General features: G+C 32.2%; 2 protein-coding genes across 3 annotated transcripts; both read left to right on the top strand.

The window, feature by feature from the left end:
- The first annotated feature begins 690 nt into the window (after positions 1–690).
- LOC131077849 (uncharacterized) lies at positions 691–13649 on the top strand. 2 transcript variants are annotated; one of them, XM_058015429.2, is made up of 7 exons: positions 691–1222; positions 1503–1740; positions 1849–1979; positions 9572–9887; positions 10129–10267; positions 10761–11089; positions 12953–13649. In XM_058015429.2, exons 4-7 carry the CDS (start codon positions 9583–9585, stop codon positions 13290–13292), a joined length of 1113 nt encoding a protein of 370 aa, XP_057871412.2. In that variant the 5' UTR covers positions 691–1222; positions 1503–1740; positions 1849–1979; positions 9572–9582; the 3' UTR covers positions 13293–13649. The 2 variants fall into 2 exon arrangements, with proteins under 2 accessions (XP_057871412.2, XP_059067711.1); XM_059211728.1 differs by lacking the exons at positions 691–1222; positions 1503–1740; positions 1849–1979 and adding an exon at positions 5790–8887 and having other exon boundaries at positions 8953–9887; positions 12953–13648.
- LOC131077838 (anthocyanin regulatory C1 protein-like) lies at positions 1692–6479 on the top strand. Its single transcript, XM_058015412.2, has 3 exons — positions 1692–1740; positions 1849–1979; positions 6363–6479. Exons 1-3 carry the CDS (start codon positions 1692–1694, stop codon positions 6477–6479), a joined length of 297 nt encoding a protein of 98 aa, XP_057871395.2.
- Positions 13650–14222: the final 573 nt, after the last annotated feature.

Genomic DNA, 14222 nt, shown 5'->3' with positions numbered 1-14222 from the left:
TTATCTATAACCATAGTCCCACCCCTAACCATAATCCTAACCCTAACTCTAACCAAGATTTAAACCCTAACCCTGATATTATACACTTAATAACTATAAAACAATATACAGTTTTAAAATAAGAATATAATAGTATTATACTTAACATATAGCACTCTATTAATATATTATTATTAATAAAATTATAAAAATAAAATTATAACTAAAAATAATTTAAAATAATAATATAATACATTTAAAATATTTCAAATTTATATTCTGAATATTATTTTCAATAAATTATAAAATAATATCATAATAATCAAAACAATATAAATTAATAAAAACAATATAAATTAATAATAATAGTATATTATAATATTATTACACAAACAAAACATTAATAATTTAATATTATATAATTCTGTTTTGAATTTTTTTATTGTTTTCCATGTTGCGCCACAATTGCTACTACTTTAGACGCCTCTAAAAGGATATCTCTCAATGTATTATATATGTAATTAAAATCAAATATATGTAAACTAATATATGTTATAGAAATACATATTAATTTGAAATGTTTAATTTCATTCATTGGTCGGTCTATTCCTGGTAACCTGCGAACATAACATTAATTGTTATTTTAAAATCACACGAATTTCTTGCACTACATGTCATAGGCTTGCCAATCAAATGCTGACAGCGACGATTTTGAATGGGAGATTAAAGACGACGAATATTTACAGTCAATTCCCAAATGAAAGATTTTCAGACAACTCTTAAATAGAATGTTACGAGTTAACTGAAATATTTTCAGGCAATTTCTAAATAAAAGATTCAGAGACAACTCAGAAGAAGATTTACAGACGACTTTTAACTGGAATATTTTCAGGCAATTACTAAATGAAAGATTTACACAGAATGTTGGGAGAAGATTTACGGACGGCTAGGCATTTCCTAAATGAAAGATTTACAGACAACTCCTAAACTAAATGGAATGCTACTGGAAGATTTAGAGTTGCATCCATTTGCTGGTAACGGATTATTTATTAACCGATACGTTATATTTTGTGGCAGCTTTTACGCCAGAACAAACAATCTTTGAGGCAGTTGAAACATTCCTTATTTCCCGCCTAAAACAAATTTGAAATCGCAACCAATATTTTCCTGCAAACTCTGCTCATTTTTTCTCATCGGCATCGGCATCGTTGGCAGCACGACAAAATTTGTGCAGAATCTTGAGGTAAGTCATTCGTTATTGTTCAGTGTGTTTATTTTCTGGAAATCTGTAAACGGCCAGATCATGTTTTATTGTTTTTTATTTCATTCTAAAGCAACTCTCTGTTATTTGTGAAAAGAAGGCATTGTTATCTATGACTGTTTTTATATATGATAATATTGTAATACCTAGTGCTAGATCCCTCTTTGTTTCTTCAAATACAGATTTTCGAATTATGAAATGAGTTTTTCGTGTTTATTTGTGGCTGGACGGGATACTGATTTGTTCTTTCACCGACACTCAGATTCTATAAAGATTATTTATGTGCCCTAACTTCCAAGGCCAGAAGTGAAGCTCATTATATATTTTTACAGAGGTTGAAAGGTTCGCAAATAGCAATAGCCTTAGTTCACTTGCGTTACCAAAAACAGACTATGGCGTGCACTACTAAAGGCAGAGGAAAGGTCCATGGGATCTTTTACTCAATAAATAAATGCAAGCTCACGGTGAAGGGCAGTGGTGTACATTTCCCCTTAAAGCAGGTTTGGCTTTAGGAAAGAATAGTCTCATCTGTTATTTCATTATTGATTTTTTAACTCTTGAGAATTGTTTTCTTCTGCATAGGCTGATGAATATTTTTCTTCGTTCAGGTTTGCAACGTTGTGCGAAAGGCTGCAGATTCGGCTGGAAGAACTATCTGCGTCCAAATGTAAAACGGGGGAACATATCTTTGGACGAGGAAGATCTCATTATTAGACTGCATGAGCTCCTTGGCAAAAAGGTATAAAATAGTTGGTATAAGTTTTTGTAAGGTTCATTTTGAAAAGATTGTTTCAAAATTTGTTGTTTTGGAAAGAAATTTTTTTTTTAAAAAAATAAAAATTAATTTGTTAGTGATTTTTCAAAAACGTTTTTAGCATTCAATTTTGTGCAACTTCTTTTGTCTTTTTTTGGTGTTATAGTGACAATTTCTTGTCGACGATCATTAAATAATTTAGTACTTTAACAATAACAACATATTTGGACCTAATAAGTTTTGGTGTAAGCTGATTTTGATTGAATGACAACTTGTTAATTTAATAGGATTAATCAATAGGTGAAGACTTAAATTGAGTGTTGTTTAGAATACTTCTAAACACAAATTTGATAGGTTTAGAATATTCTGGTATATATAAATTCATAACACCTATATACACTAGACTAATATGATGTTTGAAAGATTTTATTATCTCTCAAACTCACAATAAAATGACTAACAGGTATTGTATCCATGATTGATTTTGACAAAACATGCAATTTGATTTAGACATAACATTTCTCTATGACACAAAAATTGTCTTAACACCTTTTTAAATGACTTATTGGCTTTTCCTACTTTTGGAATTGTACTTGAAAAATGAAAATAAATTTACAAGTTCCTTTTGCAGCATTTTTTTTTGTGATGGCTCCAAGCCTTTCCAAGGACTTTTTACTTTTTTGGGGTTATATGTTAAATTACTTGAAGAAAGAACATCATTGTTGACAATGGCATTAGGTGTTTGATCTCCCAACCTATTATTTTTTTTATCTCTATATAATATATTTATTGCAAAACTACATGAATAGAGGCTTGTATTGATGTCAACATTTATATATTATCTTTTCTTTTTGTTCAGTATTGACATTAATTTTGCAAGAATTAACTGCCATTGAGATAAAATGTGGATATGATTTCAAGGATTGTACACATACATTGAGAAATATTTCATCAATAATTTTGTTAGAGGCATTGCAATTCATATAACACCTTATGAATTTTTCTATTAAATGGAGATGGATTGGTTCTTTATCACTCCAAAAGGATTTTTTTCCTTATATATTGCTAGATTGTTATATTGAACCTTGCCATAAGCTCACTCTTTTGATATACTTCTTAGTACATGGAAGAAGCATGCTCTTTCAATATACCTATTGTATATGAAAGGGATGTTAAAGCATGAAAGAGAATATCATACATGAAATTTAAGTATCTTGTGAAAAATGAAAAATAAAAAAGAAATAAAAAATTATCTTTCTTACTATTTCATTTTAATATAGTGATGAAAGGGTAATGTACAGAAACAAAAATGAAAATGATAATATCCTCATTTCTTTTTGACAATTTGTATAGACAAAGCTATCTATGCCATTTTTCCAACTGTGTTAAACATTAGATGCAATACTTTACTTATAATAACTTAGTTGTACATATGCATCAAACATTTCAATCTACTTTGAGTTAGCAAAATATATTTTTGAACTTTTAAATCTTAACAAAAAATAACTTACTACTTAAAAAATGTTAACGGTTGACCTTATTACATATGCAATATGATCTACTAAATTGTATTGGATCAAAATGCTCTATAGACCAAATTGAACCAACCCAATGGTTTGAGCCTTCTAAAATAAAAATGATGTTTAACATAACCATTATTTTTTATAAATAAAATCTATATTACTATTTGTAGAATAGTGTTACATATATTTTTAAAAATGTGGGTGAAAATATTCACACCTTTAAAATCCAAGTATGAAATAGAAAACATTATAATATAAAAAATACCCTATACCATTATAAAACTAATTCACTATTTTAAAATATTCTCTTAAACAAAATAAATGTATCAAATAATACCTTAAGGTTGTGGATCTATGGGTGGATTTATGATTTATTTTGAAATAGCATGGGTTCCCATGAAGCAAAAAAGAAATATGCTACAAGATTAATTAAATTTTTTTCTTTAATAAAAACAACCCTTATTTTTTAGTTTGAAGATTTGAATAGGTGCATTTTGAGATGGGGTAAAAATTATCACAAATTTTAAAAAAAATGTTACTTGTCAATCATGGAACCAAAGACTTAGGTTGAGGTCCAATAGGGTGGAGGGGGGAGGCTTAAGCTTCTATTTTAGAAAATAGGAGCTCCTACTTTTTTAGGTTTACATATTTGAGTAGGTGAAAATGATGTGGGGCTAGAAATTAACATTGGATAGAGTAAGTAAGACCAATAAAGAAGACTAATAGTAGTCAAAAGTATGTATGCACTAAAGAATTGACATTCTTTTTGTTGTAGATATTATAGACACCTAAAATTGTCCTTTAATTAAATAAATATTTATCATTTATTTAATTTTTTTACCATAATTTTTTTTATTAATTAAATATATATTTTTATTTAGTTAGTTAATTTATAAAGCCTCTTATTTCTAATTTAAATAAGCTTATTATTTATTTAATTTAAATACTCCATTTAGTTACTTTATCTAGCCCTTTTCCTCTATTGATTAAATAAAACTTTTATTTATTTAACTAATTCATTATTCTTTTATCTTTAATCCTATCCCTCCAGCTTGTTCACATGGATTACAATCTAAATTCATAGGCATGTAACAAGTGTCAATCATCTCTTTATTCACTCTGTTTTCTCCAAAGTCAACTCACCTCTTAATCTCCTCCATTCATCTTTACCTACCCTTTAATCCTTTTGAGTCTCTTTTACCAATGTGATAATGGCTATTCATCCTTTAACTCTTTAATCCAAACCGTTCATTTTTAAGATGATATCTATAAAAGAAGCTTTTCCCCTAATTATTCATAACATCTACAAGCAATCATACAATTACTCTGCCAAAATCTAGCTAGAGTACAAATCTGAGATCAATAACATCAAACACAAGATCATGGAGGATGGAAGAACAGTGGCTCGACAAGCCTCTCTTGCATGTGAAGGTATAATTTTGGTTATTGGTTAGTGGTTGACTTAGTTAGGGTTCACAAATAGGTTCAGATTTGAAAGAAACATATATATTAATAGAGTTGAATGATATAATGTGATGTCCCCAACTCAAGCCATAAGGCTTAATAGTGCATCGACTGTCCTTTCCTTGGATTACCCAAGAGGAGGAGGATGTAGAGCATTATTGGATAGGTTTGACCTTTATTCTATTCTATTCTGAAGTTGTGGGCATGTCTTTTTATGGCACTTAAGTGTCTCCTAGTTTAAAGACTTAATCTGTCTCTCTTTACATGCATTTAAGTGATTTTAATAAGAACGTGCCAAAAAGGTCAAGGGTGTAGTCCAGATTTTCGGGGTGTTTTGGCAAGGACAACTAGTCATCTTAGAAAAATAAAAGTAAGTCAATGTGAATCATTTTTGAAGTTCTTCAATAGATTTAGAATGATTTTCTGCATTTTCTGTCTTAATGCGAATCTGAGTTTGTTAAAAAAATTCTTATGTACAAATAAAAATTCAAAATTTTCTGATATCTATTTTTAGATATATTATTGTTTTTCTATTATCCCTATTTGAAAATATTACACATAATGAAATACATAAGATCTTCATAAAACTAGAATGACATGAAACTTATAATTTAACAAAAAAATCATTGACAAAATCTTGTATTCGAAATACATTTCACATTACAAAGATTGACAAAATTTCATTAAGATTTAACATAAAAATAAAATTCATATTCCTAAATAATTTCAACAAATACCAATTTTTTTTTTTAAACCCCTCATTGAGAACCCAGCCTCACGATAGGAATTTCAACAAATACCAATTTTTTTTTTAAACCCCTCAATGAGAACCCAGCCTCACGATGTGGAAACCCACCAACCAAATCGTTATATTCAGTCTCACGAGCCATGAATGAAAATCTAACCGACCTTGTGGTGAAATGAACACTAGACACGGAGGCCACGATCCAAAATGAAATTAATACGATTTGCAGAGAAATTCGTGTTATTTGTTGGACACTGGTTGACGCTATTCGATTAGTGCTGAATAACGCGGGAGAAAACTGCAGGAAAATGAGCATGATTTTCACATTTAGCACTAGGGCACGCCACCCTTTCAGGCTAGAACTGTGAAATTCAGGGAAATGGGCATAAGTTTTTGTTGGCACGCGAATTGTTGTAGGTGTTGCAGGCAGGTATGCATTTAGCAAATGCTATGGCCTGAGCCAAAAAACTTGACTTGAAGCAGCTGTGACCTTACATGCAAGACATGGTGCCTCTTCTTGGCATTTTTTTATCCTGACATTTTTCGCCGCGAACCAAGTTGAAGGGGAAAATAATACTTTCAAAGACTCAGAAGCAAAAGGTGCAGTAAATTCTTCAGCGAATTATGGAGTTTAAGGCAAGAACAAAAGTGGACAGAATAGTTATTCCCTGCACTGCCTACACAGAACGATGCAACGATGTTGTGGTGGCGCTGAATGACACAGACTCTTCTGGCATCTCTGGAAAGGGATGATTGTATGAATTCCATTTTTTTAAAACAGATCTGCAACTTACTAGAAATATGCTTTTGCTTCACAATAGAATTAGAAACCACATATTGAAATCTTTACAGATAATTCAAAATTAGAAGGAATGTGCTTAAAATTTAGCATAAAACATTGAACTTTTCATGCAACCTTGTTCTTATTTAATATAGGTCTGGGAATGAAATGTAAAGAAGAGATTGACAAAATGCAATGTACGGGAAATTAGACAGTAGGACAGTGTTTAATCGTTTATTTTAGTCGTTTAGAATAAGGATCGTTTTTTTTTGTTAGCTTTTTGTTGTTGCCTGTAATGTAGCTCCTCTCTGATTTGCATGAGATTGAATTCTTGGTCTATGACTTGCCTGTAATTATTGTTTCATCTTTCTAGAGAATCAGCTGTATTAGTCAACTGTTAATTATTGTTGTATTTTCTCATAGCTTGAAATTCTTTCTACTTCAGCATGTTAGAAAGACAAGGTGCCCACAAGCAATTTTTCAATCTTTCGCTTTGTCTGCTATCTACGGCTGTTAGTGGCTGTTGAAGCTTGTAATATGATAAAGTGTGTTTTGTACTTATTGTGTTGATTCTGATAGCTGCTATGTAGCTGCACCCATTCTTTCATCTGCTTATTGCATAGTAAATGATTTGGAGTATGTGTACTGGCATGTGGACAGGTACAACATTCAAATTAAGGCACATGAGTAAATGAATAAGATTATGGCCATATAATATATTAATATAATCACCAAATGATTTGTATATGGGTTTGAGGATGCAGTCCTACTCCTTGAACATATTTGAACTCCCTTTTAACAATTACTTTTTTTTAAAAAATTATTTATATCTTTATGGTCGAATTTTTTTCGACTCAAACTGTTTAGAAAGGGAAGCTGTTCACCTACATTGCCTCTGTTAATTGGCATGATGAATGCAGATGGTTTATACAGATGTTAGAGACTGCTGGAGGTTGTAGTTTGATTGTCTTTGTTATTTTCCATATATATGCTGATAAGTCTATGTATTTGTTGATTTTGTTGACTGATTTTGATGAGTTTGAGTTTTGGTTATGACATAGTTGTACCCATTTTTTATATCTTCTAGAACAATTGTCATTACTAGTTTAGTGCTATTATTCTGTTATTATTCTCTTTTATTGTGGTGGCATTTTTATTTTCTCCTATTCATGAAAAAGGTAAGTTGCACACATCGTGAAATTCAACTGTGTTCTTTCATTGTTTTAAAATCTATATGCTTCCCCAAAGCTGTCGGATGGATCTCATAATTTGAGATTGGTATTTCATGTGTATTCTGATAGGGATAATTTAGTTGTTTTTGGACTTAGATGAGCTTGAATCTAGGTTTATGACCTGATTGAATTAATTGCATTTATTTTCTAGAGCAGTTTCTTGTATTAGATAACTATTGCTCTTATTATTATTATTATTATTATTATTTATATAAGTTTTGTTGATCATGAATATATATTACAAAGGCAGGAATCAATGCCAGAGGGAGTAGACTTCTGACCAAAACAATAAGTCCTCCCCAGCTGAAGGCAGAATAACAAAACAGAAAAGGCACAAGCAGAGATGTCGTGCTAACTATTATGTTCACCGGATAAGTTCTTACTTATGCATGCTGAATGCCTTAATTGGCCTTTCTATCTTCAAGATGTCATTGTTCTATTTTCTTTTAGCTGTCTCGAGCTTATACTTCTGATATAGGCTCTTTGGTATTGCATGTGTATGCTGATAGGGATAATGTATTTGTTTTTCTGTTTGTTTATATGAGCTTGAATTTCGCCGATGACTTGATAATTCATTTTACTAATTGTTTTTATCCTCTAAAGCAATTGTCAATATTAGACAACTATTGTTATTGTTCTATTTACTGTGGTGCAAATTGTTTTTAGCCCCTACTGGTTAAAAAGGAAGTCACTGAACTAGTGATTCCCAGTTTTATGAGTTGATCTGCAACTTTTTCTTTTATTGATCTTGTCTTGCACTTGTCTTGCATTTACAGCTCTCAATGGCTGCCGCATTTCACAATTTTGATGAATTGTCTTTGGTATTTTTCAGGTCACTGCTAATATATACTATGTAGCTTCTTTCTGACCAATTTGATTTCTGTTTAATCATTGACTGTGCTTTACATTTTAGCAGCAGTTTTTCAATAAAACTGGTTACTGTAAATTTATTTGTGTTTACCACTTTGTTCGCGTAGGAACTTTAGCCCTTCCTATTGTTTAGGAAGGGCTCTTAGTGATTCCTTTTATTCTTGAAGCTAATTAGCAACTGGTTTGTTTCTCGGATCTTGGTTTTTGCTTATTCAGTTGCTGGCAGAGTTTGTAATTTTGATGGCTATATATATACATCTCTAGAGCTTTTGTACAAGGTTGGGTGAATTTTGATGGCTATATGTATATATATATATATACATCTCTACAGCTTTTGTACAAGGTTGGGTGAATTTTGCATCTTCGTCAATCATAAATTATGACAGAGAGTTGTATGCTTTGATGCAGTGGGTTTCAGATATCTGTGGCTCCTATTGGGAAGAAAGGAAGCCATCATGTGTCCCTATGATGCATGGACTTGGTGAATTTCTTTTGGTGTATGCTTGAATTATCATGATGGTTCATTTACATTTAATAAATTTTATGTGTTTGTGTATGTGTTTTCTGGGAAGGACTACTGAAGTTTGTTTCCAGGATAACATAAGTAGGCTCTCTTATCCAAAAGATTCATACATTTTGATAGACTGAACAACCTTATCTTAGAACTGATTTGTATTGTTTTTGGGACACTTTTTTGGCAATCATCTGCATAGAGAATTATCCGAGCCAAGTGCCAGGACTCAGGATCAATCAAATTGATTATTATGATGTAGACAGGATTTAATTAAATCCTTTAATCAGATGTTTCCTTCAATGTATACAAGATCTAATTAATTTTTTTAGTTAAATGTTTCCTTGAATGAAGCTCTAGCTGTAAATCTATGGCAACTAATTACTTGGTGTTTGATCTCTGAATTTGTCTGGTATGGATTAAAATTTGAGGATATTGAGTTGTTGAACAGATGAGAGAAAAATGGCAAGGAATCTGAGGTTTGAAATATCCTCTACTAGTTCAGATGGATCAAATTTTCCCAGGAGGGGTACATCATTACATGGAGAAAATTTGCCTCTGTCAAAGGTTCTACCTTTGGATAAACTGTCAATGGGAGATCAGACATTTCATTGTCATCCAGAACTGAAAAGCGTGACTAATGCTGTAATGAGAACTGTGATAGAGGATCCATCATTGGGTCCAGTGCAGGGTAAACCTCTTTCTTCTCTTGGAGTAGAGCTGAAGCAAGTAAGGAGTTGTGTCACTGAAAATTCTCTCAAGGCGAGGTAATATGCCCTCCAAAGACAAAAACATTACGTTATGGTTGGTTATAGTAAGGGTCTTTCTTAAAGATCGCAGTGATTTGGATGGTTGTATATAAAGAATTTTCAAGTAGTTGAATATAGAAGTGTTTATTGCATTTTTTAAGTCCTAAATGCTATGCAGAATGTCAATTATGGTTTGGATGTCAATTTTATTGGTCTGCATTTCGTGTTACATAGTTGATGTGAAGCTTCTGTGGTGCAGAGAGTGGAGAAATATTTTGAATGAATATCCTGAACGAATGTTGCGGCGAAAGAGGTCTCGTACAGTACGTGTTCCAAATAAACGAGTTCACAACTTCATGATGGACACACGAGTTCGTATCAGAAATGCCTCTCCAGAAGTATAATTTTGTATCCTTTCATTTTTCTTTTTTCTTTTCTTTTCCTCATTCAACTCTTGCTAGTTTTACTTTATCTGTTGATTGTAGGAGGTCAAGAATTTGGTAAGAAGCTTGAGAATTTTCAGCAAACAACTGTTATGATTTACTTTGCTTTTCAAATTTTCAAATTTTCTCTTTGTATTTTTATTCATCCTGTAAACGTTGTTTTTCTTTCCAAGCACTGCTGATTGTGGGTTATAAAAGGAGAAAGAGAGATGGATGTTTAGATGAAATGTCTAGGGTTTATGATTTGCTTCCCTTTTTTTTTCGAAGTTACTTGAAGTGCTTACTAGTTTGCTATATTTGAATCTCACGTTATCGCAAGGAACTTGCCTAGTTCAGGATTGTACTTAATAGTATTTTGAACTGGTCCATGCTGCCATACACAGAAGGACTCTAGTAAAGATGATAGGCATAATCTGATCTATTGTTCGATGTTTTATGGATGGTTCAGGTGGAAGGGCACCCCAACAATATGCCTAAACCATCTGCAACGATAAATGGGGGAAAATATAATTTGAGGTCTGGAAAGCGCTCCAACACTACGTTTAAACCATCAGGATATATGTTGAGGTCTGGAAAGCGCTCCAACAATACGTTTAAACCATCAGGATATATGTTGAGGTCTAGAAAACCTGCAAGTCTGTTAACGCACAAGGATTGGACCTTACCAGCTGGAAGTGAAAGTTGGGAAAAGGCAAAAATGACAGGAAGACGTTCTGGTATACAGCAAAGGCCCAGCACTGAGAGTCACTTGAGTCCAAGTGAAAGCCATGGCTTCAGGTAGGACTTGTTGTTGACTCATTTTAATCTCTATTATTCAGGTTGCTTGTTTATTGTTCTATAATGTTTAGATTCAAAGTCAATGTGTCAACATAGCAGCGTCACAAATATTGATGTTGTTAGAGCTTTAAATTTTGAGTATCGAGTTTTGGGAAAGACAATAAAAGAATATTTTCTATAGGATCTAAAAATCTTGTGCTCAGAAGTTTGAGGTTATTAGTTGAACAGCCTCACAAGTACAAAAGTTGTTTTTATTAATTTAGTTGTTCTCAGCACATTCAGAAGCTCCTAGATGATACACTTCAATTAAGATTATGAAAGTAGCTGATCATGTTTTATTTTGAATTCTTTGTGTACTGCAAAAACTTTGGTCAATGATGGATGATAATATACATCCTTGTTATGGATGCTTGCTGCCTCTGGTCACATTACAAGAGTTTATCGATTACTTCATATCAAATGTAAAAGATTTTAAAAAAAAAGCATTGCATTTTTGGATATTAAGAAACAGCAAAGATGTATACCAGAAAGTATTTATTTCATTGATAAAAGAATGGAGACAATAATTTTGTGGGATAAAAAGTATATATATGTACTTACTAGAAAATGGTAGGGGAATGACACGTGCTATTGAACGGCATGGAAATATTAGGGAAATTATACGCTAGGGCAGTTTTTTTTGGAATTCAAGTGATAAGAGGAAAACAGATTTTAGATAAGTGAAGAAGTCACTAGTGCATGAACCCATGACTATTGTTATATCTTAAATTATAATATGCTTTGATTAACATTTTCAATTTGCACTTTTTGTTCATGTCATTGATAGGGTGAAACCAAGCTACTGATGTTTTAAATATATTCATGGAAATGAGGTTCTGGAATAGTGCAGTGTTTTAATAGTTTCATCAGAAAAACAATGCAAGGCTTACTGTATTATATCCTGCTTTGGTCTCACGGTGAAAACAAGTGGTTTATATTACTCCCGACCCCATGATCAGATTTGGTTGTTATCTAACTTGTTTGATTTCTCTACAACTTGTGGAGGAGTTTTACAACCTTCATTCCTGTGTTGAAATTAATCTCCAACTGCCTCAACTATTTCACGGTAGACTTTCGTTCTCCTCTTCAACCGTATGCTATCACTTCAATCACTGTCCATTTTGAATGAAAACAGGGAAGTTTTGAGTAAAAATATTTTCATTGTAATCTTCCTCAGATTTCCTTACAGTGGATGTAAAAAAAAATTATTAAATGCATTTAATAATTTTTTATTCCCTCCTTTTATAGATAAATGTAGAAGAATATAGATGTTTTATATGTGTAATATACAGCTGTAGCAACAGCAGGCAGAGAAGCAGAGAACAGAGTATTTTGTGAGAAGGAAACAGGGCATAATAAGCAGTAATTATATTGTTGCAGCCAATGAATGCAGCATTGCAGTGGAGTCTGTTCTGAATATATTCTGAGCACAAGAAAACGGCAGCAGCCCTATGTCTTTGAATTATAGATTAATCATTGTATGACTTCGATATATATACCTTCTATTTGATCTCTGAGAAATCTGCTTTCTGTTTTTGCTACTTGTTTCCTCTGCCTTTTGTCATCATCCTGAGGTTGTGTAACTGTTATGCATCTGAATTGATTCAGAGATGATATGTATATATCAAAATTCACAGTGAGGTTGCATTTCAAATGATTGTTGGAAAGTTAGATACATATGTTTTGCATAACACTAAATTGCATTAGAATGGGGTAAGATATAGGAGTTTCCATCCTTTGTCAATGCCCAGAATTCTTCCTTAATTTAGAATTTATCTTGTCAATGTCTTAGCATTCATTATTTTTATGTTATTTTATTTTCAGGTCAAATATTTCCAACAAAAACCATTCAGCAAGCCCCACAAAAGGAAAGGGTTCTCGTGCATTTGCAAAATCCCCAACATTTGATAGTCGGCAACAGACTGGTGGTTCAAACATTTGCGAGCATCTATTTTCAATTCATGTAATCCAGTTGCCTGATTTGGAAGACATCGGTTCTTGGTTAAATGTTGAGGATGATAGCTTGCCAGATGTTGACAATGAAAATTTCTCGAGTCTTCCTGTACCAATGGATAATCTAGATGAAATTTTTGGTGATCACATGATTTGCTTGCTTTGTAACAAAGTGTTTTATGTTGATTTTGATGCTTTCCCTAATATCTAAGTTTATGACAAGCATTCCATTCCGGTCATTGCTTTCAAACAAGACTGCGAAGCAGAGTATTCCGTGTCACAAATATTTGTTGATCATGCTTTTTGATATGGCCATCTCTTACAAGCTGCATAATCTGCATGCATTTAAATTTTGTTCTTTAGACTTGAAAAATCTTACATTTCCTATTTGATTGAGGATCCCGTTCACCTTTGAATCCCAAATTCAATGGTAGTACTCGTTCAGAAGCATTTCACTTATGATTCTTCCAATAGCAAATCATTTTTGTTTTGTGTTAGTGTATCTATTAAGGCCAAACCGACCTTGAAGTTTTTGGCATCCTTTAAGCAAATGCTATTTTGTATTCAGTCAGGAAGCTTTCTTTCTAGACCCAACAAGCTTCCAATTTAAAGTTTGTTGAAATATGACTTCACAGTTTATGCACTTATGTCCAATTTCTAATTTTCTAAAGATGGAATATGTGTTCATATGCTCAGGTTGATATATATATCACTGAATCAGGCGCGTCTTAAATTATTCAGGAATAGTTTACTGGGAGCTTTTTGACTATCTTCTTGCTTTTGTAGATCTATCAAACTGTACTTATGTGAGCTGATATTGTAGTTTCTACTTTCTAGTGACAATTCATGTTGGTTAACTTTTAATTTTCTATTAATGCTTTGGTTGGAACTTAGAACTGCATTATGCTATAAACACAGTAAGTTCAGAATACATTTCTCTACTATTCTCTGTTGCTGCAACACCCTTGGGATTGAATTCAACAGTGCAAGATTTGGTATTAGAAATGTAGAGTTTTTGAATGATCGTTTGAGTTAGAAGGAATGTAAGTGTTAAAAATATTAATGGTCTTTAGAAGAGGACGTTGGGAGTTTAGTTTTTTGTTTAGGGATTTTTAACAATCATAAAACTTCGGAGGGATAC

The sequence above is a fragment of the Cryptomeria japonica genome, chromosome 9 (genome assembly GCF_030272615.1).
Source record: "Cryptomeria japonica chromosome 9, Sugi_1.0, whole genome shotgun sequence".
Classification (NCBI taxonomy): domain Eukaryota; kingdom Viridiplantae; phylum Streptophyta; class Pinopsida; order Cupressales; family Cupressaceae; genus Cryptomeria; species Cryptomeria japonica.
This window is presented reverse-complemented; position numbering and strand designations above follow the sequence as displayed.